Source organism: Coloeus monedula (assembly GCF_965178545.1).
Source record: "Coloeus monedula genome assembly, chromosome: 16".
NCBI lineage: Eukaryota > Metazoa > Chordata > Aves > Passeriformes > Corvidae > Coloeus > Coloeus monedula.
Genome location: NC_138796.1, coordinates 15956739 through 15983231, shown reverse-complemented (window position 1 = coordinate 15983231; position 26493 = coordinate 15956739). Strand labels below are relative to the sequence as shown.

General features: G+C 55.8%; 1 protein-coding gene across 1 annotated transcript in view; it reads right to left on the bottom strand.

Annotated features, from left to right (window-relative positions):
* Positions 1-22935, bottom strand: part of LOC309578971 (ankyrin repeat and fibronectin type-III domain-containing protein 1-like) — a gene marked incomplete at its 5' end in the record, with an annotated part of 190096 nt that extends 167161 nt beyond the window's left edge. Inside the window, 2 exons of the mRNA XM_082291954.1 lie at positions 2964-3157; positions 22817-22935. Of these exons, the coding sequence (XP_082148080.1) occupies positions 2964-3157; positions 22817-22935 (313 nt within the window). The remainder of the gene's footprint in view (positions 1-2963; positions 3158-22816) is intronic.
* Positions 22936-26493: the final 3558 nt, after the last annotated feature.

Here is a 26493-nt window from a genome sequence, read left to right as displayed (position 1 = left end):
AAAGGAGAGCTTTTCCTCAGTCGCACTCCTAAATCTTCACAGGGAAGAAGGGATGAGAAGCAACAGGCAGCTCATTTCCCTGTGCCACCAGCACGTGTGAGACCTCCTGGCAGAGTGCAGCGTGACACCCAAGGGATAATGGCTTGGACAGGGCAGGCACTGTCCCTGTTCAATCAAGCTCCATTTGTGCTCGGTTTCCCCTCTCTACATTCAGGGCTTGTAGCCATAAGGATTTGGGGTTAATCCTGGAGCAGCTCCAGCAAGGGGTTGAAGGATATAGGATGGAGAGGAAGGGCTCATAGCCTGTCCCAGCTGACCACACCAGCACTGTCATGGATGACCTGCAGAGGAAAAACAAAACCAGACCAGCAGGAAACCCAGACCTGCTGACCAGCCCAGCCAGTTCCTGAGCTCATGGAATGAGGTGGAAGGTTGTTTTGAAGGGAAAGAAGGGGTCTGGGGGGCTCAGCAGCCACAGGCCCAGCTCTTCTGCCCATCTTCAGAGCCCCAGTTCCCCACCAGGAGCCTTGGTGTCCTCACAAGGACCTGCAGAGGAGCAGTGCACAGGAAAACCTCCTGTGACCTCCCATCAAGTGCCACGGCAAATCCCACCTCCAGTTCTGCCATACTGGAACCGTGGAACACAAAGGAAAAGGCTGAGGAACACGTCCCAGTGGTCAGATGAGGATGCCACATCTCACCCATGATGAAGATAATCACTTCTGCCAACTTGCTTGGTGATTCCTCTGCTCGTGGCCCCCAAAACAGCAGCGAGCCAGAGTGCAGCTCCTCCCCAGAGAGCCGAGAACTCTCCCTGAAGATGAGCTCATCACATCTCCCATGGACAGCCCTGCTCCTGCCATGTCCCTGTGCACGAGCCTCCTCCTGAGCTGGTTTTGGTCATGTGTCCCCCACCTTGAACGGGGAGTGCTGGTGCCTGCTCACAGCAAATTCACCACTTCTTTAAGGAAAGGACCTTATCAGAGAATGATGGAATGGTTTGGGTTGGAAAGCACCTTAAAGCCCATCTCATCCCACCCCTGCAATGGGCAGGGACACCTTCCACTCTCCCAGGCTGCTCCAAGCCCTGTCCAACCTGGCCTTGGACACTGCCAGGGATCCAGGGGCAGCCACAGCTGCTCTGGGCAAGTTGTCCCAACTTCTCTCCCTCCTGATACCCAGCAGCCCAGCTCTTATTCACAAATCCTTATGGGAATCCTGCATTCCTTGTCAGCATCCCAGGGCTCATTAACCTGCAGCACCACATGCTGCTCCACTCCCATCGTGCTGTCCACACATCCTACCCTGCCAGCAGTGCCATCTCTTCTTTTTTTCCTCCAGGACAGCATCCTGATAGCCTTCATCAGTAACTAATTAGCAGTTCCTAACTGAGCCAGGAAAAGAACCTGGGAGAATCTGGACAGAAAACAACACACTCATTCATCCACTGCTCTGGCTGTGGAGGGAGCCTTCCAGTCTCCAAGGATTTTCCTACTCCTTCTCCTCTTGGCATCCTCAGACCCTTCCAGCCATGAGTAAAGTAAGATCTTAAACACTTCCTATGTGCACTCAGAGCTCTCCTGACTCCCACAGCGCACAGGATGTGCTCCAGGATGGCTGCTCCATGGAGCACGAGCCTGTCTGCACTCCCAGCACAGCAGGTGTCTGCAGCAGAAGATGAGGTGTTTGCAGTGGGTCTGACTCACCCTGCACCATCACCCCACGGTCTTACAGCAGCCTCCCACCACCTCCCTTCACCTCCAGCACAGCTCCCTGGAAGCACCAACAGACCAGCTGGGGACCTGTGGGTGTGCAAGGGAGCCCTGCCTGCCACGTCCTTCGTGGTGGAGGCTACACAGCTTTCCCACAGCTTTCCTCCCATCCCAAGACCCACTCTAACAATTGGATGGGCTGAAGGAAGACCCGCAGGTCCCACACGTGGAAGCAGCGGCTCGGGTGCTGCAGGACACCCAGGAGCTCTGTCACGATGGGAGCAGCAGGACGGGCTCAGCGATGTGCAAAGATCCGCTCTGTGCACAACTTTTGGGAGAATTAGTAGCACCAGGAGATGAAATGCAGCCTGCAAAGCATCAAAATTAATCCAGGGTTTGGACAGCTGCTCTGCTGGGCAACACAGGGATCTGACTGTGAGAGGGATAATTTTAAAAAACCATAAAGATAAAAAAGTCCAAGGGTGCTGTTTGAAGGGAGCTGTTTCATAAGGATTTTATTCAGCACTGGACTGTCAGCCCTGGCTTTCAGGCCTTATCTTTGTTTCAGTGTTAATAATCCCCTTTCCCATCACTTTTATAGTCCCAGTGTGATTCTGCTGGCACCAAAAGCACTGAAACGCTTTGGCCATCAGCAGCTTTGCCAATAAACTTGCTCAGAGCAGCTGGCCCAGCCACATTAGTATTTCATCAGGATCAGCATGAGTAGAAGAACACGATAAAAATCCTCAGGGCTGACCCAAAGGCTAACACACAGTGCTAGGCTGGGAGCATTTGCAGATCTCCAAGGCCAGGGCTGTGGGGAGAGCTCAGGGATGATGCTCCTGCCACTGCTCCTGGTAGAGACCAGCTCCAAGTGCCCTGAAGCTGCTTCGTGACATAGAAAAGAGACACCTGGGCCTGTTGCACTGGCCAAGGAGCCCCCAGGGTGGTATCTCACCCCAGCACCCACAGGCAGAAGGCTCCGAGCATCACCTCCCCGCCTTGGGTGGCTTCCAACAACCAACTCTTCTTTTTCACCAGCATAATATGAAGGATGGGAAGGTTTAAATATCAAGCTTAAAGAAAGACTCAACCAGGGGCAAAAACCCCAAAAGTTCCCCAAGAAGGGCTGTTTTGAGAGCAGAAGAAACCCTGCAGAGGCTGGAGTTGGACTTGCACCCCTGGAGAAGCAGGACAGCTTTGCTGGGGTGCTGTAGACACAGAGGGGTGGGTGCTCACCCCGACACTCACCGGCAGATGGGACCGTGCAGCCTTTCTGGTGCTCAGGGGCCGAGTGCTTCTTGTAGGGCTTCTGCTCCGGCATCTCGTCCCTGTAGGCTGCGGGCTCGAGCAGGGGCAGCCGGCTCAGCACCGGCGACTGCGGGATGCTGGGCAGCGTCCGCGACTTGCCCAGGAGCGGCCGCTGCAGCTTTCTGTCCAGAGACCTGCAGGGACAGAACGCAGGGCACGGGCTGTCAGCAGGCGGGAGGGGCTCCCCAGGCCAGGACCCTGCCGTGACACACACGCAGCCCCTGGCTGAGCACAGCGCCCTTCAGGGAATCACGGAATTGTTCAGGTTGCAAAAGCCCTCTAAGATCAGTAAGTCCGGCCATTACCCCCGCACAAAACCATGTCCCTAAGTGCCACATCCACAGGTCTTTTCAACACTTCCAGGAATGGTGACTCTACCGCTGCCCTGGGCAGCCTGTTCCAATACCCAAATACCTTCTCCATGAAGAAATTTTCCCCAAGATCCAATCTAAACCTCCCCTAACAGCACAGCTTGAGGCTGTTTCTCCTTGTCCTGTCCCTGTTCCCTGGCAGCAGAGCCCGACCCCCCCGGCTGCCCCCTCCTGTCAGGGACTTGTGCAGAGCCACAAGGTCCCCCCTGAGCCTCCTTTGCTCCAGGCTGAGCCCCTTTCCCAGCTCCCTCAGCTGCTCCTGGGGCTCCAGCCCCTTTCCCAGCTCTGTTCCCTTCCCTGCACCTGCTCCATCCCCTCAGTGTCTGTCTTGCTGTGAGAACCCCAGAACTGACCCCAGGACTGGAGGTGCCTCAGCAGTGCCCAGCACAGGGGATGGTCACTGCCCTGGGCCTGCTGGTACAAGCCAGGTGTCACTGGCCTCTTGCCCACCTGGGTACACCTGGCTCAGCACCACACTGCACCCTCTGTTAGTAAAGCTGCTGCTGTGCCAGGGAAGCCTTCTCCCCTGGCCAGGCACTGTAATTAGGATTTGCATCTTGAGCTGCAAGGCACAACCAGCACAAAAAGAATTCAAGCCCCCAGCCCACCTCAAAACTCCCAGATAATCTGAATTAACCAAATAAAGAAACCAGGTGGTTCAAGACTGAAGGGATAAAAATTTCCTTTGAGACAGTGAAATCCCCATTAAACATCATCCACAACAGCAGAAAGGGATTTGCGGTAGAAAACAGGTCACTGGACAGGTACTAGGGAAGGCCCACACTCCAGAAAGCCACACTCATACAGCAGGGACTGCAGAGGTCCCCAGGGTGCCACAGAACATGTAGAACATAAACTCAAGGTCTCTGCGAGGTCCAAACTAACCGAGTTTGATGATGGGGCTCCAGCTCTGCAGGGGTGGCCAGGACCCACACCCATCCATGTGTCAGCATGACCACGCGCTGCCACCTCTCTGCAAAGCCCAGAGGCAGCCCAGGCCTGCAGGGGCAGGGGAGCAGGTCCCCCTCCTCCTGCTCCAACCCAGAGCCAAGGCATGGTCCTCAGGTGCCTGCCTCAGGGATGTCACTGGCCCAGGCCATGCTCCAGGGCTCCCAGAAATGCAATAAAAAGGAGCAGAGCCTGTCGCTGCTGTCCGCAGGGACGGCGCGAAGAACGGCACACAAGTCCAGGATAAGTGGGATTATTTAATTCATTTCAGACTCGTTTATATAGCATTATTCGCAAAAGCAGTGTAACATACCATCCACCATGCACCTCCCAGAGTGATTGGCTGAATGCTACAACGCCTATTTCAAAATATTTTCTTCAGTGTGGAAAACAAGACTATGCATAACAAGTTTGCACCTGTGAGATAAAGTCTTGGTTTACAAAACCCTCTTCACTGTTGACAGCTAGCTTGCCTGAGAAAGGAGACTCTCACAAGCAGCTGTAAAATATAGGAAAATTTCTCTGCCAGCCTTTTCAGCATCTACAAGAGCCCAGCACTGTTGTGGGGTGTCCTGTGCTGAGGGTCACCCCAAGGCTGTCCCTTGTCCCCTGCTTTCACAGAACCCAGAGCTGAGCCCGAATGAGCTCCCCAGCACAGCGCAAGGGGCTGTTCCAAAATCGTAGGACCACAGAATGCTGTGGGTTAGAAAGGACCTTAAAGATTACATTCCAAGCCCCTGCCATGGGCAAATCTCATAATGATTGGTACAGATACTTCAAATTTCCATCTCAAATTCAATTCTTCACTGCTTATGCTCATTTGTTCTAGTGCCAATATTAACCTTTAGCTTAAATAATTATCGTCCCTCTACGGTGTTTGCTCCCATGATTAATTTCCATTATAATGAAGTCCCAGCCCCTTTCTGCCTGCATTTTTCAAGGCTGATTAACACAAGTTTTTTCCAGTCTCCTCTCACAAAATTAGCTTTCATTTCCCCATGGATGTTTTCACACCCCTCACTGTCCTCCCTCTTATCTTGGACTCAGCATTCTCCACCTGTCCTGGAGCATCACAGAATCCCAGGGTGGTTTGGGTTGGGAGGGACCTTAAAGCCCATCTCATTTCACCCCTGCCATGGGCAGGGACACCTTCCACTGGCCCAGGCTGCTCCAAGCCCCAGTGTCCAGCCTGGCATTGGACACTGTGCCAGGGCCTGCCCACCCTCCCAGGGAACAATTCCTTCCCAATCTCCCATCCAGCCCTGCCCTCTGGCACTGGGAAGCCATTCCCTGTGTCCTGTCCCTCCATGCCTTGTCCCCAGTCCCTCTGCAGCTCTCCTGGAGCCCCTTTAGGCCCTGCAAGGGGCTCTGAGGTGTCCCTGGAGCCTTCTCTTGTCCAGGTGAGCACCCCCAGCTCTCCCAGCCTGGCTCCAGAGCAGAGGGGCTCCAGCCCTGTGATCATGCAGACCTGAGCTCCTGGTGCAGACAGCAGGGCAACCCCTCTGCCTCCCTGCACCTTTCACCACTAAATTTTATCCTATTTCACACTCCAGTGCTCAGGGTCACACAGGCAGAGTCTATCATGCCAAAGCTCCTGACCCTCGGTGCCCGCCTGTCACTGTGATGTTTGTCACCGCGGCTCTTCACTCCCATTCTGAACGCGGCAGCAGCTCCCAAGTGGTGCCCGTCTGATGTCACTCAGGAGAGCAGACACAGGGCCAGAGCAGTGCCACAGCGCCGTGCAGCCACCTCCCAGGGTCGGTCACACCAACCCCTGGGGCACACGGCCGCGGGGAGCAGCTGGGGCAGAGGGCAGGACCGGGCACCCCCTGCCAGCCTGACAGGCACCTCCCTCAGAGCAGTGGTGGGAAGCACACTTTGACACGAGGTCAGCAGTTTATTGCTATAAATCAATCACATTCTCTCTCAATTCCCAGGTGCTGCTGCTCGGCTGCACTCCGGGGGTGGGGCAGGGACAGCAGTGCCCCAGGCCTGGAGCAGCAGTGCCACAGCCGTGCCAGGCGCTCTGCACCATCCTGCCCAGCCCAGGCCCCAGGCTTCAGTGGGATCAGCATGGAAACAAGCTGTGCCAAGAGATACAAAGCCAGAATTAGCATCCCAAGCAGTTTCCATCCCAGCAGAACATTTGTACCTCTCATCGTAACATATTTCACTGGCACAAGGCAACAGGGACAGAGCTTAACACATCGCTGTGCTGCATAAATGAGTTCAAAACATTCCTTTTTCTGTGCATGTAAATCCCAGGATACCTGTGTACAGCTCCATCACCTGCAGAACCCCATTAGCATTTTAGTGCTCCCGTTCCTTTTGTGCTCACAGGGCCACTCACAAGAGTCACATGGGGAGAAAAACAGAAGAATTCACTCTGTTAGAGAAGCAATTTTCAAGCTGTATATCTTCAGGCAGCGATTTATATTGTCAGAAAGAGCAAAGCAACTGGAAACCTGTTTAGCTCTAAAATGTGAACTCAAATTCCCAAGCACAATCCAGGTCCATGGATTTACTGTCCCACCTGTCATTGTTGAACCACAGCTGGCACATAAGTACCACACAGCACCTCGTTCATCCCAACCCCCCAGTGGGGTGGGGAGGAGAACCAGGAAAAGGTGAAACCCAGGAGCTGAGGTAATAACTGAAATACAGTTGTTGGTGGTGTTTATTATTATTATCATTATTATTGTTGTTATTGTAATGAAAATGGAGATGAGAAAAAGAGAGAGAGGAATCACATCCCAGATAGACAAGTGGTACCCAATACAGTTTCTCACCACCCAAAAATCCCAGTCTGTTCCACAGCAGCAATAAACCTCTCCTGGCCAACCCCCCCGGTTTCCACACTGGGCACGCCATTCCAGGGTCTGGAATATCCCTCTGGCCAGTTTGGATCAGCTGTCCTGGCTGTGATCCCTCCCAGTCCTTGTCACCTCCTGGCTGGCAGAGCATGGGAAATGGAGAAGTCCTTGACTCAGGGAGAGCATTTCCCAGCAACAACCAAAGCACCAGTGTGTTATCAACACTGTTCTCATCCTAAATCCAAAACACAGCCCTGGACCAGCTATGGGAAGAAAATTAACTCTATCCCAGCCCAAACCAGAGCTGTGTGCACAGCTCCAGAAACCTCAGCAGCCACTGCCAGGCGGGACCTGACAGCACTGGGAAGTCACATTGCATCTCCGTCTGCTTCCCAAGCAGGCGTCCCAGCTGGGTGCTATCAAGGATGCCACATTCCATTAGCAAGGACCCCTGATGGAGTGTAAAGCTCAATTAGAAAAGCCATCATCGATGCTTTTACAGCCTATATTTAACTGCCGTTCGCATTTGGGTAGGGAGGAGAGCACATAATCAAGTCATGACATGGGTGGAAGAATCCTCCTGGCTGGGTGTGAGAGCTCAGGCAGGAGCCCAGTGACAGCTCCATCACTGCCAGTCCGCAGCCAGATGGGGAACTGGGGGAACATCAGCAGGGCCAGGTCCCTGCCCCCAGCTCTGGGACAGCCGTGGGGCAGGAGGGACCGTGCCAGGCAGGGTGCGAGGCTGCTCCAGCTCCCCCATCCCCGCCACAGCCCCTGACCCAGCAACGCGGCAGGAAAAGAAGTGGAACTCATCTCCAAAGCCGTGCTGTGTCCAGCACCTTCCCCACGGTGATGTCCTTCTCCAACCCCAGGAAAGAGAGGGGAAGGGCTCACACAGCAGGGAGGGAGAGAGGGAGAGAGAAAAGGTTAATGCAAATAAAAAGCCAGCTCCTGCAGCCAGCTCCTGCAAGCTGGGAGCAAACTGCACACACCTCCAGCCTCCCAGCTGGTTTCTGTGTGGGAAAAGCTGCTCTCCGGAGGGCACTTCCAGCCCAACCCAGGGAGCACAGAGTCTGCAGCTTCCCAGGGCAGGATGGGGGAGTCACCACAGCAGCCCCAGCAGAACCCCAGCAGCACCAGAGAGAGCGGCAGGAGGGGAAAATAACCCTAAACCCACTGCTCTCACGATCCAAAATGGACCCCAATAAGCCTCACTGATTTGTATTATCTGCCCAGGAACTAAGCAAGGAAACCTCCTGCACGTGTCCTGGAAACGCCCGAGGATGGTGACCCTCCAGAGGTGTCCCATTACTGTGAATAGGGAAGCCTTCATCCTGCCAGAGCCCCCAGTCCCAGCAGCTCTGACACAAACCTGAGCAGCCACTGTGCTAATCCCCTCGCAGAGACAGGCTGCTGGTGGAACACAGCAAGGAGAGGAGGAGGAGGTTACTCTGGGGAGGAAGGCTAAGGAGGGAAAGGAGCAGAGCAGCAGGGCAGCTGCTCCTCCAGACCTCGCCCTCCTGCTCCAGAGCTCTGGCTTGGTGGTGGCCACATGCCCTGTAAGGAACATGTGAGGCCACTTCCAAGCTCCAATGGGGACAACACGTGTCCCAGAGAGCTCACAGCCCCAAAATTCAAACCAAAAATAGACAGAGAAGACAAAGGGCTGCTTTGGAGGGGGCTCCTCTACCTCCTCAGTCAATTAATTCCCTAAATCTACCGAGCAGAGGAAGTTGATAAAGCAGAAGGTTTGGGGAAGAACAGCTGAATGTGGTACAGGCTGAGAGGGTGCCAGGGAGAGGGACCAGGAGAGCCCAGTTATTGCAGAGGGACACCGCTCCCAGATCTTCCTAGCCCGTGGCTGCTCCAGCCTGTAACTCACTTCTCAGCCCACTCCTCCAAGGAGGTGTAACTTAGCAACCTGACCTTAAAAACTCGGCAAGGGTTCCAGCTGGATTCGGGAAAATGAGAGATGCATCCAAGCCAGGAGGAGCCATTACCCAGCAAATCCCCTCTCCAAGCGGGGCGTGGGGAGGGGGAGCACCTCCTGCACAGCCTGAGCCCCATGGCAGTGCAAACAATGAAACAATGACTGCAGAATGCAAACAAACCAACAAAACACCCACATCCCTTCCTGACACAGCCTGTGGAGGTGCAGCTGGGTGTAAGGTGACAGAGGCAAGGTGAGAACACAGGTTCCAAAGGGCTGACAGCCGCAAAGGCAAACAAGGGTGTTAAACAGCCAGGGCAGGAGGAGCAGTGCATCCAGATCTGGGGCCTCAGCACAAGATGGATGTGGGACTGCTGGAACAAGGCCAGGAGACACCATAAAGGTGCTCTGAGGGCTGGAACCCCTCTGCTCTGGAGCCAGGCTGGGAGAGCTGGGGGTGTTCACCTGGAGAGGAGAAGGCTCCAGGGAGAGCTCAGAGCCCCTTGCAGGGCCTGAAGGGGCTCCAGGAGAGCTGCAGAGGGACTTTGGAGTGGCAGGCCAAGGAGGAATGGCTTCCCAGTGCCAGAGGGCAGGGATGGATGGGAGATTGGGAAGGAATTCTTCCCTGGGAGGGTGGGACAGCCACAGGGTGCCCAGAGAAGCTGTGGCTGCCCCTGGATCCCTGGCAGTGCCCAAGGCCAGGCTGGACATTGGGGCTTGGAGCAGCCTGGGCCAGTGGAAAGTGTCCCTGCCCATGGCAGGGGGTGGCACTGGATGAGTTTAAGGCTCCTTCCAACCCAAACCCTTCTGGGATTCTGTGAGATTTCCCCACAGCTCCACAGCACAGGATTCATCCTGTCCTGCCCTGGTGCCTCACCCCACTGTGTGCCCCTGCCCAGGGCAGACACAGAACTTGCTGCCAGGCCAGCCCAGCTCCCAGAGCCCAAGGCAAGGCACGAGTGTGTCTCTGACACCCCAGGAGCGCAGGGTGCTCACCGGGTGTGAGCTCTGCTGTGAGTCACGGGGCTGAGCAGAGATCTGAGCCAGGATCTTCTCCATCCCCATCCTGACAGCAGCAGGAGACAAGCCAACATCTACCTGCAGCTGGTTTCTGCAAAGGGGCTCTGCAGGAGAAGGCAGCAGCGGGAGGAGAGGGGAAGCACAGGAGGCTGCTGTGCCTCAGAAGCTGTTTCTGGACAGAAGCAGCAGCCCCTGGGATGTGGTTCAGTGCAGTCCAATGCCCACAGCAGCGGCAGGACCCCATGGAGGGCAGGGAATGCAGTTTAAGGGGATCACACAGCACTGGTGAAGCCTAGGGAAGGAGGGTGAGAGGAAGAAATCAACTGGTAACACACAGAGTAGCCTTGGAAACCAAAGCCCAAGGATTTTGGCAGAGCAGAGCCTTCGCAGGGCATCCTCACCTGTTCAAATCACCAGCTGCTCTGCAAACCTTACCAGCTGTGAGCAAACCCCTGAGTCACTGGCACTATTTCCAGTGACCCTGTGGATCACAAAGCCAGAGAAAATCACTGAGAAATCTTCCCTTCGCATTCAAAAAACACCCAAACAAAACACCTTCCTTTCTGGCTGGCCAGAGTTCGTGTGTGAAGAGTGGAAAAGGAGAGCTGAAACAGAGCATCTTTCATCTGACTGTGAGACAGCTCCAAAGCAAAACAAAACCCAAAACAGCATTCAGCGTGCAAGTTCAGAAAATGAAAAAAACAACGTGTGAAGCTATAAAAATACCTTCCCAGGCTCAGCTGCGAGCTGGTAAATACCACGATTCCCACCAGCTGGCTTCCAAAACCTTCTCCTCCTGCCACCTCTCCGACTTGCAGAGCATCTCTGCAGCAGGGCCATCGCCCGAGCGCTGCACTGAACACCACTGGCATCCAGGGAATAATTGCTCCTGTCCCTACAAACTGCATTTTGATTCGGAGGGGTGTAGGAGGGCAGGACAGGAGGTCACACCCCCCTTGTACTGAGGGCAGCCCTCAGCATTTCAGAGCTGCCTGAAGAAGGACTCAGCACCATTTCCCCCTAGGAGCCCCCTGTGCCCGAAGCCCAGCCCTGCTCCCAGCACCCAGGAGGTTGGGAGCCAAGTAGCAAACTGCCCTGAAAAGGGCCAGAAGTGCTTTTTGTGGCAGATGCTGCCTGAAAAGCCCCGAGTGCTCGGGTGTGTGACAGCCGGTGTCACACCAGCCCCTGCCCACAGCCTCTCTCCCACAAGGTATTTACCCAGTGCTAAAGACCTGCTGCTGCTACTCACCCCTGGCACCATGACACCATCCCGGCACTCCGAGCTGGGCAAAGCCATCCCCAGGGAAACGAGGTGAAAAAACACAAACCCTTCACGTCAGCACTCCCAAACTATGCACTGTGGCTGTGTTTTGCAGCAACGCCTCCATTTCACCATTCACTGGAATCCAATTGTTGAACGGATAAGGAAATACACTGGAGCCAGACACTGCCATTCATTCATTCAAAAGTATGCTGGTTGCTTTGTTAAAAGAACCTTTTTTTCCAGCTCTGTTGCAGGCAGTGAATGACAACCCCATCCAGGGGCGTGCTCCCCTCACCCCCCAGCCCAGGAGCAGCCCACAGGGTCCTTGCAGGTGGTCACCCTGCCCTCTCTGTCATGCTCTGTCCCTGTGGTGCCACCAGACCATCCCCTCCACAGCCCGCAGGAGAGAGGAGCCCTGCACACTCCCTGCCCACCTGCTGCCCTGGTCACCCCCCATTAACAGGGGCAGAGCAGGGACCAGGAGCTTGGGAAGGCTCTGGCAGAGCCCAGACCTGCTGGAGCTGCACCTGCACAACAAAAAGTCTGAAGACAAAAATTCCCCAGGGCCAGGAAAAGAAACAGGAACATTCATGGAACACGAACATTTATCCTGCTCACGGAGTTCTCTCTGATAAATGGGGAGAGATGGCAGACAAAGGTGAAATGAATCCCAGCACGACAGTGGAGCAGACGAGCATCCTCCCCCCTGGCAGCTCCAGAGCGTGACCTGCATCCTCAGGGACCAGTGTGGTGACTGACCCAGGGTCCCTGTGCTTGTAGCCAGGCTACGCCATCCAGATGAAGCAGAGAGGATGGCCAAAGGCATCTGGGATGCTCCATGAGAGGCTCAGGGATCGCTCTCCAGAAGGAATAGGTCTGAGGCTTACAAAGAAGGGTGCTTGAGATGCAGAACGAAGCTCCCAAGCTAAAGATCTTGCACGCTGAAAGTCAGCTCACAAGCAGGACGTGACCCCCAGGGACGCAGCAGCGCCTGGCCAGCCCCGAGGCAGGAGAACGCAGCAATGGGCAGAGAAAGGGGCCCCGAGCAGAGCAGGGCAGGCAGGAACAGCTCTGGCTGTGGATGGCAGAGCCCCGGTGGCAGCCGGCAGGAGCCACGCTCCGGTGACCTGCCAGGGCCAGGACTGAGCAAACACCTCCGGCTCCCCGGGCTCAGCAGACACAGCCGCGGACGCTGCGCCCTGGCTCCCGGCGCTCCTTCTGCGGTGTTTATGTATCTCCTGTCTCCCCTGAAAGTTTTCGGAGACAAAAGCGAAGGGAGCACAATGGATGACAAACATCGCGGCTCCGATTTGAAAAGGTTGGCTAATTTACAAGATAAATAACGTAACTGCCTCCTTTGCATTTACAAACACCTTCCGGGGAGGATGTGAAGGCGTCCAGCATCACAGCCACCTCCAGCACCCACCTCCTGCCCTCCTCCCGTCACCCCTCCATTCCCAACAGAATCCCTGGAGCAGGACCGGAGCCGCGATGCTCCCGCACCACAACCCCCCAGCTCCTGGTCCCGTTCCCAGTCTCATGACACAGGACTGGTCTCCCCTGTTGTTTCAAAATCCGAGTCACACGACAGAGGAGACAAAAAGCTGCTGAGATCATCTTGGAAAGGATACTGCTGCTCCTGACAACCACAGGGGAGATGCTTCAGGCCTGAGCCTGACGTGCTACGGCACAGAAAGACACTCCAGACAGCTGGCAGAGCTGCTTGGTTTGCTTGAAATCCTGTAATTTCTGCACCATGACCAAGTTTTCCAGCACTGGAGGCAAACAGGGGCCGAGCTGATCCATCTCTGACTATTAATCCCTGGCAAAAATAATTATTTATGTATGTGTTTTGGTCAAAAAGCAGATTTATAATCAATCATAGTCATGTTGTTGTTTTAAACCTTCCTGGGCACCACCTTTCAACCAGAGCCTTGGGCTGGTTTTCATTTTCCTCTGAAGCACAAGAGGCGGGTCACCACCACGGTCAGAGAGACAAGCTCATTGAACAGAAAAAACTCGTTATGCTCCCAGTGTATCCCAGTAAAATTCCTTAAAAAGATGGGTTTTGGTGCAGGAGCAATGGGGGCTGAGGGGAGCTGGGAGCAGAGCTCTGGCAAAAGCAGCACAGCCAGCAGCTGCTCGTGGCCACGATAATGGATTTTATCCATCTTGTGAGGGGAAGAACGGAGCAAACAGCCCCCAAACAGCCCAGAGGAAGCCCAGCCCGGGCAGAGGCACTCGGGGACAGGATTCCTCCAGGGCAGAACCAGGTCTGGGTCCCAGCCAGCCCCAGGGCCCTGCTGCACATCAGGAACCGACCCACGGGGCTGGGGTGGGGGCTGGTCATGGGGTGCAAGGCAGCAGAGCCCAAAAACTTCCTGTTTCCAGGCAAGAACCCTGGCACAGCCTCAGCTGCCAGGCTGTCTGGAGAATCACAGAATCATCAAGGTTGGAAAAGACCTCTAAGATTAGAAAATCCAACACCCAACCCAGCAGCACCACCATTTTCCATGTCCTCAAGTGCCACATCCACACATTCTTTCATTGCTTCCAGGGAAAGGGGCTCTGCCTCTTCCACGAGCAGCTGCAGCTCAGCACCCGCAGAGGAAGGCAGAGCCAGGCTCTGCCAGGGGAAACACATCCCTGCTGCAGGAAAAACGTCCCCCAAAATCCTCAGCTGGAACGAGCTCCCACTCTCCCAGTGAAGAACCTGTGGTTGCCCCATCCCTGGAAGTGTCCAAGGCCAGCTTGGATGGGATAGTGAAAGGTGTCCCTGCCCAGGGGTTGGAACGAGGTGAGCTGAAAGCTCCATTCCAGCCCAAACCATTCTGGGATTCTGAGATAAATTTTATCTATTTGTTCTTTAGAGCAACATAAAAGTGCACTGGAGCTTTCCAGTTTTTCTACAAACATGGATTTGCAGCCAAAAAATAGATGTACCAGAGACAGCCACAGAAATCCTGCACACAGGGCAGGCAGCAGAGGGCCCGGAGCATCCAAGCAGCCAACAGGAACAAATGCCAGCTCCAGTGGCTTCCAAAAACCTGTGGAAGCACATGGATGCTCCAGGCAGCAGCACCCACACCCAGGGGCTGCCGAGGGTGGGGCTCTGCTCTGCTCCCCCCACACCAGTGGCTGCTACAGCCGGGGAACCAGGAGGAGCTGCTTATTCCTGTCTGCATTCTTTCCATCAAAAAATCCGAAAATGCAAACTAAAAATATCTCGCATTAATTTGTATAATCGCCAACTATTCCTACAGGAAAAAACACAGCATTTTTGTGAGGAAAAAAAAAAATGTTTTAATTATTAAAGTAAGAATTCTGGTTTTCCCATTTGAAATATTCCCAACAGTAGTGTCCTTTTTTCCTTTCCTCTTTGAAATGCTTCTTCCTGGCTCCAGAGAAAATCTCTTTTGTTCACATATCCCCTCTCCCCTCCTCCCCAGCTCTCCCGGAGCTGCCCCAGCCCACCTCCCGCAGGACAGCATCACCGGGATGCTCTCCCTGGAGCAGCCCTCTCCTCCTAGAGGGGCTCTTCCCCCACCGAGGGGCTGTTTGAAGGACATAACCCACCCAAACTGCCCCGCAGGAGGGTGCCAGGCTCCTGCACCAGGGGGTGGACAGAGGATATTCTGTGCCCAGCCACCTGCAAATCCCAGTGGCATCTCCTCCCTGCCCCCGGGCTCTGCCACTGCCCCGCGGGCACTCACAGCTCCAACGCGTCCATCCTTCCATTGTCCCCACGTGCCGAGGACACCAAGCCCCTTCCCCTCACCCCCAGGTGATGCCGACACAGCGGGACATTGCCCAGGTGCTATGGGGCAGGCAGCACCCTCAGAGCTGCCCTGTGCCTGGCACGGCCCCCCCAGCTCCCACTCCCACCTGGAGCAGAGTGACAAAGCCACCTGTGCCACCCAAGCCAGGAGCTGGGCTGCCCAGTGTCCCCTTGCACCCTGGGGGCTCACAGGTGTCCCCACACACGCCAGGGACTTCCTGATGTCCCCACACATCCCAGGGGCTGCCCCACGTGCCCATGCATCCCAGGGGCTGCCCAGTGTCCCCACACCCCCCAGGGACTGCCCTGCACAGGCAGGAGCAGGCAGAGGAGGGCACCCAGGGACAAGCCCATTCAGAATCTTCCCCGTGCCAGCCAGCACTTCTCTCAGAAGCTGTTAACATTCCCACCGCTGTCTGGAATCACTTCCTCCCTCATCTCCGTGCACAAATCCCAGTGGGGATTGCTGGTGCTTCTGTTTCCTACCTGCGCCCCCACCCAGCTGTGACTCAGTGCCAAAACAGTGGGACCTGGGAATCCAGCAGCCTTTCGAGCAAAGCGTGACTCACAGGCCAGGGCTTTCTGCTGAAGGAGCCGGCTCCTGCAGTCACGCTCCGTCTGTAATTCCCCTTAATACCAGTATCATTCCCTTCCTCCCACTACCCCATCCAACTACCACTCCAAAATAAAGGGTGTCCATTCATCTTTTTCTGCCTAATCCAGGCAAAAATGAGCTTCAGCTTGTGCACAAATTAGGCAGCTCCCAAGCTCATCTCCCATCCCAAAGATTGGCTTTCAAAGGAGACTGGAAGCCAGGCAGAAAGGGAGAACACCGGGTGCAAACCTTGTCTTTAGCTAAAGCATGGCCCAAACCCCAAAGAGATGACCCTGAGAGCTCGGGTGTGCTTTTTGAGTCTGTCAGATCCAGGAAGCTTTCCCTGCCAGCTCCCAGGCCACACATACATGCACTTTTATGGGATAGATCTTCAACATGCCTCCACGCACAGCCGTGGGAGCAGGGTTCGGAGCAGCAGGAGGAGGCAGAGGCCCAGAGCATCCCTGGCTCTGTCCACACCACCTCCCCCTGCACCCCGACAGCGCAGGAGGGGACAGAGCCACAGCCCACAGCGAGACCAGGAGCTCTCTGGAGCTGAGCCCACATCACTGGGGGCTGGAACCGGGAATGCACCCAGGTGTCCCCCAGTGCACAGAAACCACGGAGAACCAGGATAAGTCAAGGTTCAGTGGAGAACCCCTTGCAAGGACAGGTTTGATGGGGAGAAAGATTTCTTCTCCGTGCTGCTCCCCAAGCCCCCTCTCCTCACAGATCCTGGGCACGGTGCTGCAAACAGTGGGGAGAACAAAGCCAAAAAGCTTCTTTAGGTTTAATATACAAAGCCCAGGCAGCTCAATCAAGCAACAAAAGCTAAATGTCATTTCCTCCCGTGGCACTGCCACTCTGCTCACAGCCGTTCACGTCTGACAGCTTGTCATCGTCATGAGACACCGGGGACACAGCCTGGAGAAAGGCTGGCACCGAGGGCAGGGGAGGAAGGCTCAGCCCTACAGCCCAGCACAGATCACCAGCACAGAGGGACGTGGGGCACCTGTGTGAGCTGAAGGGCACAAGTGACCCCGCTAGGTACAGCCACACAAGGCAGGTGGGAAAGAGCACAGAATCATGGAATGGTTTGGGTTTGGGAGGGACCTTAAAGCCCATCCAGTTCCACCCCTGCCATGGGCACGGACACCTTCCACTGGCCCAGGGTGCTCTAAGCCCCGTCCAACCTGGCCTTGGACATTGCCAGGGATCCAGGGGCAGCCCCAGCTGCTCTGGGCACCCTGTGCCAGGGCCTGCCCACCCTCCCAGGGAACAATTCCTTCCCAACAGCTAATCTGTATTTCTCCTCTTGTAGTTTAAAACCATTCCCCCTTGTCCTGTCACTCTCTGCCCATGTAAAAAGTCCCTCTCCCTCTTTTTAGAATCCCCCTTTAGGCACTGGAAGGGGCTCTAAGGTCTCCTCGGAGCCTTCTCTTCTCCAGCTCTCAGCCTGTCTCCACGGCAGAGGGGCTCCAGTCTTTGGAGCATCATTCCAAACAAGCCTCCCCCAAGAGCACACAGGCTGCCCTTGAGGACAGCCCCACACACAGCAGCCTCAGGCACCCCAAAACCTGTCAGCACATTCCCAACCTCCAGCTCAATGAGGCTGAAGTTCCCCTGAAGCTCTTTCCCTCCTTCTTGCCCAGCCGAGCTGCAAAGGCGCTGAGGCTCGGCTGCCTGCTCCAGTTTAGAGGATTAGCGGATGCTCAGCACCTCCACGAAGCAGGCACAGCCTGAGTCACTACCACTGGATTTAGGACTTCCAGCACCAGCACTGACCACCTGCGTGCAGTAGCGATGGACATTGATTTGTTAATGGGTTACAATGATCTGTCACAGCGAAAATGTGACTCCGTGCAGCCACACACATTGTCCTGCTGGCATCTCAGCAGGCAAGGGAGGTGTGAGCGCTGCAGAGCTTGGAGTACAAGCGTCACAAACACCTTAGTGACTAATTCCAGGTGGAAACTTCCCGCTTAACCCAAAACACTTCCAATTTCCTTGCCAGTTTTCTCCTTTACAATGCAGGTATCTTTCTATATGGACATGTCATTTGGAAGCAGAAAGGTTTTGTTTAAAACGTGCCAAAAAACAAAGTAGGAAAAGTCAGTCAAACTCTCAGCCATGCAGGAGAGCCCCTCAGAGACGCCCCTTTGGGCATCTTTACGTGCCATCTTTACCTGTCCCGTGCTGAGTGCTGCTAACACAGGAGCTGTTCCTTCAGTGCAGTTTCCCAGCCCCAGAACTTGCCAGTTCCTCCCGTCCCCCATCACAATCGTGTGCTTGAACACAGACGTGCTGCCAGAGCTGAGGAGATATTTTTAAGCACCCAAAAACAACTAAGCACAATCCTGCCAGGAAAACATTCCCCACTACCCCTCCCCACCTCAAAGCCCATCAAACTGCACAGCGAGGACATGGATCAGGACATCGGTGTGGAAAAGACCCCCAAAGGAGTGGAGGTAACAGTTCCCCATGGCAAAGAGCAGCTCCTTGGTCCAGCTTCCCACAAGGCTGGGGACAGGCTCTGACCCTGGGAGCAACAGGAACACTTGGACCCACCTCTGCCCCCCAGGAGTGCAAAGATGAAGCATCACCCTGGCACCCCTTCTTCAGATTATCTAATGACATGGACAAAAACAGGCCCAGCAAGTTGTAATTTTTATGTAATTTAATTCTTATATAATCTAATTCATTGTTAATTAACACCAACTTCCAACTCGGCTATTGAGAGAAAAAAGGCAGCGGAACCCTAAAGCTGACACCCTGCAGGCCCAGCACAGCCAAGCTCCTCTCCTCCCCCTTCCCCACGCTGAGCTTCCCTGGGTTTCACCACAGGTCACCCCAAGCCAGGGAAAAGCTCCTCTCCTGGAGGCCGCTGAGGACGTAGGATCTTCACCCCGCAGGTTTTTGGGGGGTGTCAGCTCTGCTGCCTGCAGGGCTGAAGGTGACCCCCAGGAGCAGGATGCAGCATCCAACCCCAGGCACCAGTCTCCCCCTCTAGTCCCCCATCCTGAATATCTTCTTTTCCATAACTAGGCAGTGATCTCCTGAGGAGCTCATCAAAGCCCCTCTGTGGGGACCATATGGGGCTCTGAGGACCACAGAGAAGGGGAGAGGTGCAGCTGTCAAAGAGGGAACAGGCATCAACTTCCTGAAGCCAGGGAGCAGATCTATCCCAGAACAGTCCTGGGCCAACAGTGAAAGCCACTGAACCAGTCCACAAGTCCCTGCCTAGAGGAGAAAATTTCTCTCAAAAGCCACCCCTGGACAAGACTTGGGATTCTTAATGACTTTTCATTGGGATTTTTGATGATTTTTTTACTGAATTAGTGACTGTTGCAGGTCACCTCTCTGCTGATAGCCCTGCAATTCTCAGGCAGTTCTGCTTTCCCCCATTGCACCCAGGCTGAGAGCAACTCCAAGAGCATCCTTGAGAAATTCTCCCACACCTGTTAACTCCAGCACAGGATCCCTGTTCTCCCAGAATCCCTGCAGGCCCCAGGGTCCCAGCCCAGTGCTCTGCCAGCCTGGCTCACTGCTAAGCAGCCCTGGCAGAAAACAGCAGCCTGGCAAGTGCCATCCTGTTCCTGAGAGCTCCAGCCCACCCTGGAGCCTCCCTGGCTCATTCACAGCACAGCAGGGCCATTCTCTCAGCCCAGTTAGAGCACAACAGCCCTCACATGACAGTGATGTCCTGATCCACTTTGCAAAAGCTGCGGGAACCCAAAATCAGTTGTCCAGACCTTTCAGTTTACAAATAGCTCACTGAGAGAAGAGCTATTAAATATAACTTGCCTTTCCCTTCCATTTCTCCTCCATCCCAGAGCAGATCCTCTGTGCCCTTCCAGCCAACACAGAGCTGGGCACGAGCACCTCAAGGCTGGCACCACCAGATGCCACAAAGAACAAGCCCTCAGACCTCAGCAAGCACCCCCAGCCCCTCCTGTGCTTCACCCACAGGCACCTGCACCCCGTTCTGCGGACACATCCTCATATCCCTGCGACGCTCCAGGCTTCCATCCCTCATGAAGCAGTCCTGCTCCAGTGCCTGTCTGCTGGAGTTTTTGGTTCATCCATCACTGCTCCTGCTAGATGGAAAAAAGTTGCTGCAAATCAATCATTTGCTCCCCTGGGCTGGGCTTGGGGGTGTTCACTCACACTGCCAGTCCCTGTCCCAGTACAGCTGCACAGGGGACAGCCTGATCCCCACCTTGTCACACCTGGGGCCTCCAGGTGATCAATTTAATAACAGAAGACAGCTGTGCCACAGCCCCTCCTGCAGCAGGGCTCAGGCTGGAGGAGCCTCCAGCTGACACAACACAGAGGTACAGATCGGGACACACTCTGTGCCACAGGTGGGGGTGGAGGCTGAAGAGCTCCTGCAAGCAGCACCTTTGCCCAAAAGCACCTCCAGTGAGATGATCTCCTGCTGGGCTCTGCTTCTGCGCACAAGTCTGAGCCTACAAATTCTCAAGCCCAGCCGACTTACTCATCCCAGCTCACTCATGTTGCTGTATCTGGAGGCGTAGCTTAAAAATGCAGGAATATTATTTAAAACCATAACTGCACACCTGCTGATTTCTGTTAGGTCCTAGGAGAATGCGTGGGACCACTATATTTAGAATTTAATAACTCCAGTCAGTGCATGCTCTCGACTGAGGACCTGCCTACGTCTGTTCCCCGGGGTCCCAGGGGAATATCCAGCCTTGGGAAGAGTGGTGGGAGCCTGGCTGCCCTGAGCAAGACCAGGGCAGGGCTGTGCTGAGGGCTGTTACACATCACCCTGCTGAGGCTGGGGTGCAGGATCTCTGGTACCTCCACACGCATGGAAACGTGGGAGCTGAGGATCTCCTCTCCGTGCTTCAATTGCCCACATTAGAGTGAAGAAATGCAGGAAAAGCAGAAAGTTGCTCGACAGAGCTGGAAGAAGCACCATCTAGAGCAAGGGCAGGGCCAGACATTGCAGCAGCTGCATTGTGTTGGCTTCTGGATCTCAGCCGTGGAGATTTCCTGGGCTTCTCAAGATACAGACATTGAGGGGGCAGGAACAGGCAGAAGCTCAAGCAGCCAGGGTGAGAAGTGACACTGATTTCAAAGCACCCCACGCTTCAATCAACCCTTAGTTTTAGTTTCATAATCAACTGCGGCAATCAAGGGAATGGGCTCAGTATCCACAGGTGCACTCGAGCCCTGTCACTGTGGGGGTCAGGGACACCAGGAAATCTGTCTGCACACTTGGATCCAGCCCAGAGGAGCTGCCCCGGAGCAGCTGCATGGCCCAGGGGGCAGAACAGGGAGGGCACAGATCCCTGCAACTCGAGCTGGGCCACACCAGAGCACTGGGGCACACAGGGGATCTCTGCTTGGGGGAAGGGTGTCCACCAGCCCCACAAGGAGCTGAGCCCTGACAGGCAGTGAGCCACAGTCCTGCATGAGGGGACAACTCGGACACAGAATGGTTTGGGTTGGAAGGGACCTTAAAGCTCATCCCGTTCCCCTCCCTGCCATGGCCAGGGATGCCTTCCACCAGAGCAGGTTGCTCAGAGTCCCACACCCACAGCCAGCATCCCCTGGAAAATCTGGTACATGAGCTACACACCTGCAATGCTTTTGTGGCTCACATCCCAGAGCTAGGAAGGTGCCATGACATCTCCCATTACAGAGGAAACCACCCAACTCACCCCAAACCCCAAGGTCCATGGTCATAGCACCGTGTGCATGGGGGTGCACCTCCTCCTCTCCCTCGGGCCAGGCACTGGCACACGCTTGGCTGCACACAGCAAACCCCAGGCACGTCCTGTGCTCAGCAGCAGCCGGACAACAGACCTTCCTCACACCCAGCTCCACACCGGGACAGCAAAATCCTGAGGGCAGAAACCAGGGTTTCTGTCCACGATGCCAAAAAGGAGCAGAACAAAGCTCCTGGCTCTGCCAGGAACGTTTCCGGAGAAACGACTGAGTGGAGAAGAGGAGACTCTTCTTCAGCCACCGAGGGAAGAGGGGAGACGGCGGCGGCTGTGCACGTCTCACTGTCTCAGCAGCAACACGGGCAGCAGCAGGAGGGGCTCCAACTTCATTTGAATGCGTAGATATTTTAATAACCTTTACAAAGTGCTCAACAACCAGGGAAGAAGGTAAGTGAACAGCTTGGTGCTATTTTTCGCCCTGTGTGTCCCTACACAGACCTACACCCCACAGCAGCAGGGAGGCACCGTGTGCAGGTCAGCAGGAGATCTGGGGACACGCTGCTCAGGCTGAGCCCACTCAAATGGGGGAGAGCCCAGAGCAGCACTGAGTGCTAGCCCTGTCCTACAGGCCTCACAGAACATCCAAGGAGAAGCCACCCAGGCACAGAGCAATTTTCTTAATTACAGTAACTGTGTTTACACGCAAAACAAGGATGTGTGCACCCCCCCCCCCCCCAACTCTGAGCACTCACACACTCCCAGAGGATTTCCAGTCAGCCCAAATGCCACCCTCTCCATCCCCACTGCGACCCCCTCATTGGTCCATATCCCAAACAAGCTCCCAGAGGAGCTCCCCTCTCCATTGCCCAGACCCTTCCTGCATGCCAGGATGCTCCATCAGCACCTCATACCCACAGATGCCACTTCACCTGAGAAGCCACTTCTTGCTGCCCCTGCAGAGGCCTTTGCACGGGGCAGGTGCAGGGAAGGGTGACTTTGGTGCAATGACCTCGCTCCTCTGATGAGGGGACAGTGCAGTGGCACAGCAGAGAGCACCAGGCAGAGGCAGGCAGGCACAGGTGCACGTGGTCACCCAGCAGACACCCAAGATGTGCCACCAACACCTGGGACATGCCCTGGGCATGGAAACAGATGCGAGGTCCCAGAGCCTGCCGGAGACATCCCGCAGCAATGAGCTCTGTGGGAGCCCCAGACAGGAACAGGGTGATGCTTCCAGAGCCCTTGCCTTGCTCCCAGCCCCCTCCCAGCCCCAAGAGAGGTAAACAGAAAGCAAAGCACCAAGGATTGCACATCCCATCCCGCAGCCCCTGGGCACACACGGAGGCACCAGGACAGTCGGGTCACTGCCACCTCGTACCTGCACTCCGTGACACTACAGCAACAGCTCCCGCTCCGCCGGCCCCAGCGCCTGGAGCGCAGCTCTGGCCTCGACTTCCTCAGGCTGAAATACTCCGTCAGCTTCCCAAACGAAGCCATGGCTCCCGCTGGCGTCCCTGTGTCCCTCTGCACCCTCGTGCATGCTACACCCCGGCCGTGCCCGCTGCCCCGCGTGCTCCGCCAGCCCTCGGCACCGGGAGGGAGCGGGGCCGGATGGACCCAGCACAGGGCAGGAGTTCAGCCAGGAATTACTTGGACAGTCCACAGCGTGCACAGTGAGCCCTCAGATCTGGAGGGTGCTAAGTCCTGTCTCTCTGAGCCAAGCGCAGGTCACAGCTCAGAGCAGTTGGCGGTGGCACATGTATTTCATGTGATGCTGCAGAGCTGAGTGAAGGAGGAAGAGGAAAAATTGAAAGTGCTCGCTGGAAAGGGTCCCTCGGTAGCGCTGGCACAGGTCTGCGAGCCCCCACGGCGAGTGCCACTGGGCAGGTGAAGGAGCTGCCCTCTGAGGAGGTGGCCCAGCGTGGCTGTGATGGCCCTTGGCTGAGGAAGAGGATGGGGTTTGATCTCAGAGGTGATGAGAAACCCCAAGAAATCGGCTGCTCGGATGAATTTCCAAAGGGTCTGTTCTTACAGCATGGAGAGGATCCCCGCTTGCTCTTCCCAAGGCTATTCAGAGTCGACCAGTTTTCCTCCCTCCCTGTTTTCCAAAGCAGAAGGCACCCTCAGCTGCCAGCAGCACCTACCTACCATGACTTTCCAGCCTGTCACCAAACACCTGAGCCCAAGGAGAGGGACAGGCATTTAAAGCAAGCGAGGCTGATCCAGGTAGAGGTCACCTGTGAGCTCTGCTCCCCACGCTCCAGCACAAAGCCTTTCCACAGCAGACAGCAGACACGGGGATGCTGCGAACCCGAAGGGAAATCCTCCTGCCAGCCCTCCCCTAGTCAGGAGCACTTGTCTCTGCATCCTCGGCGCCTGACGCCAGCTGGGCGGAGAAAAAACAAGGGCTTCAGAAAAAAACCGCCCAAACCTTGCTCCAGCCCCATGGAGCAAAGCCAGATCAGGTCAGTGAAGCATATCCAGGGGAAGGGGTGTCTGACGGCGACTCCTAGCCATTCCAAGAGAGGAAACAACAAGGAAACTGGTGGTAACTGAGCTGGCAGAGCCCCAAGCTCCCTGCACAACCTTTTATCACTCTGGTGTGGGTGCCATGTTAAAAAATAAGCAACCTGCATTCCTTGCTATTTCCCTGCTTAGAGCCATCCCCTGCAAGCAGCTCCCTGGCCACCAGGGACGGCCATCCGCTGCCGAAAACCCTTCCTGACCTCCACTTCCCTCCTCCCTTATTTTCCTTCTTCTCCTGTAGACTCAGGCTCAGCTTTCCCCTTGGAATTAAATGCCTGAGCAGCCGGGTGCGCCCCGCGGAGCACGGCCCAGGGACACCCGGGCGGCCGCCCCCGCCGGCTGCTTGTGACCGGCAGAGTCACAGTCCCCGTCACCGTCACCGTCCCCGCCCGCGCTTTTTTGGGGGGGATCATTTGTTTGCACCATCCCTGCTCCCCGCTCCGGGCGCTGACATCCATCCCGGCAAACAGAGCGAGCCGCCGCAGACCCGCACACAAAGCCGGGGGCTGGCGATGCTCGGGGGGGCTCCGCGGCCGTGGGGGACCCTGCCAGCACCTCCGCCGGGCAGGCACACGGCCCCCCGGCCACCTTCTCCCTGCCGGGCACACACGGGGAGGGAGAGCGGGGGCTGCTCCCCTCTCGCAGCTGGGGAAATAAAGCTGTTCACGCACTGCTCCGCACAGCCACCCACCCCCGGCTCCCACCTTCTCCCTCCGAGGGGCTCCGCCGCAGCCGGGGAGGGGTCCAGGGCGCTTCCCCAAATCGATGGGTTTGTGGCGAGGGCAGAGCATCCGCCGGCTGGCTCTGTGCGGCGCAGCGCGAGCCGGTAACACTGAACCCCCTCTTATCTGCCATCGGCTCCCCGTTACCGACCGCGGTGAAATGCAACACGTCACAGGAGGTCAGATGAGCCGGAGGAGAGCGGAGGAGCCGGGGGAGAGCAGAGGGGGCTGGCGGGAGGCAGCGGGAAGCAGCCGAGGGGGAGATCAGAAAAGGAGAGGCAGAAGGGGGACAAACTCTTGTTTCCCTGCTTGGAAAACGGCACAGCACCGGCTCTCCCGGAGGGAACTGGGCTGAGGCACACACACCTTGGAGTTGAGGAGGACAGCGGGGTCACCTGGCAGCGGTGATGTTACCTGCTCCCGAGCTATGCCAAGGCAACAGGAGAGGGGCTGGACAGGGCAGCAAGAGGAGTGGAGAGGAAGAGTGGCGTTAATTTGAATCCCTCTCTTGTCCCCTTCCTCCCACCACCTGCTGGGAGGGCAGAGGAGCAGCGGTGCTGCCCCAGGGATCCTCCTTTGGCATGTGCAAAGCAGAACTGTTTAGGGACAAAAGTGCAATTTGGAAGACTGGTAAAAACAGCAGGAGGATTCGACAGCCAGACTTGTCCAGCATTCCAGCTGCATGGGGCACAGCCCTACAGCCAGGGACACCACACATTTCTGCAGTCCCCTCCGGTGGGGGGTAGGTAGGAGCCACAGCTCTTGGCAGGGAGTCAGGCTCCCAACGAGGCTGCAGAGCTTAGTCCATGAGCCCAACAAGTGCCAGCACCTGAAAACAAACAGGAGGGAACGCTACCTTCATGAAACCTCTGGATAAGCTGGGGATGGTGACATTGAAGGTACCAATGCCTGAAAGATCAGACAGCTCCATAAACACCTCCATCTGTGCCCAAAAAGTGATACTCCAGACGGGATTACAGCCCCCCAGCGTACCCCATCACCCTGGACCAGGCTGACTGGGACCCATCTGGCTGAAAGCACAACCAGTGCTGGGTCAGAGGCAGCACAAGCTCCCACATCTCTCCTCTGGGTTAGTCTCTGCTTTTGTGCTGGTGGCTTGGGGCAAGGGAAGGGCTGTCTCCTTTGCCCCAAGAACATGGAACAGCCCTCAGGCTTTTCCTTGCTCAAAGAATGAGTGGTCAACCCTTCAGACAGGGCTGTCACACCAGCTGGCTCCCAGAGGAGCTCGGTGCATCCTATTAGGCAGCAGAGGCAATCTGCCAAGATATTGCTGAACTCTCTAATTTCACATTAACAATCTGCTGTGCTGGGGTTTGCAGCCACGCACTCAGAGATGCGACAGCTTCCCACTTCCACTTATCAGTGGCATGAAACACTTCATAAGCGAAACAGTAGTTTAATTTGCGGAGACATAAACTGATTTTTAAGAGGAGCTGTGGAGGAGATGTTAAAGCAGGAATCAGGACCCACGCGGCACTGGGACCTGGGGGATGCCGAGCACAGCTGCGCTGCCACCACCCAGCCCTGGCACAGGCATCTCACACCTCTGGCTGCAGCTTTTGGGAGGAGAAAAACACCCACACGTCAAACACAGCCTGGCTGGCTGGGTCACCTCACACGTTCCTGGGCCCTAGAGACCAACATTCCCCATTTCAGAGCCCTCCAAACACAGTGAAGCCACGGCAGATGTGGAAACCAGCACCAGTCTCAGCTTGCAAACATCATCAAAGCTTTTTCAGGCAGAAGTCATCACAGCTACGTCCCAACAGCTCAGGCATCCTAAGTG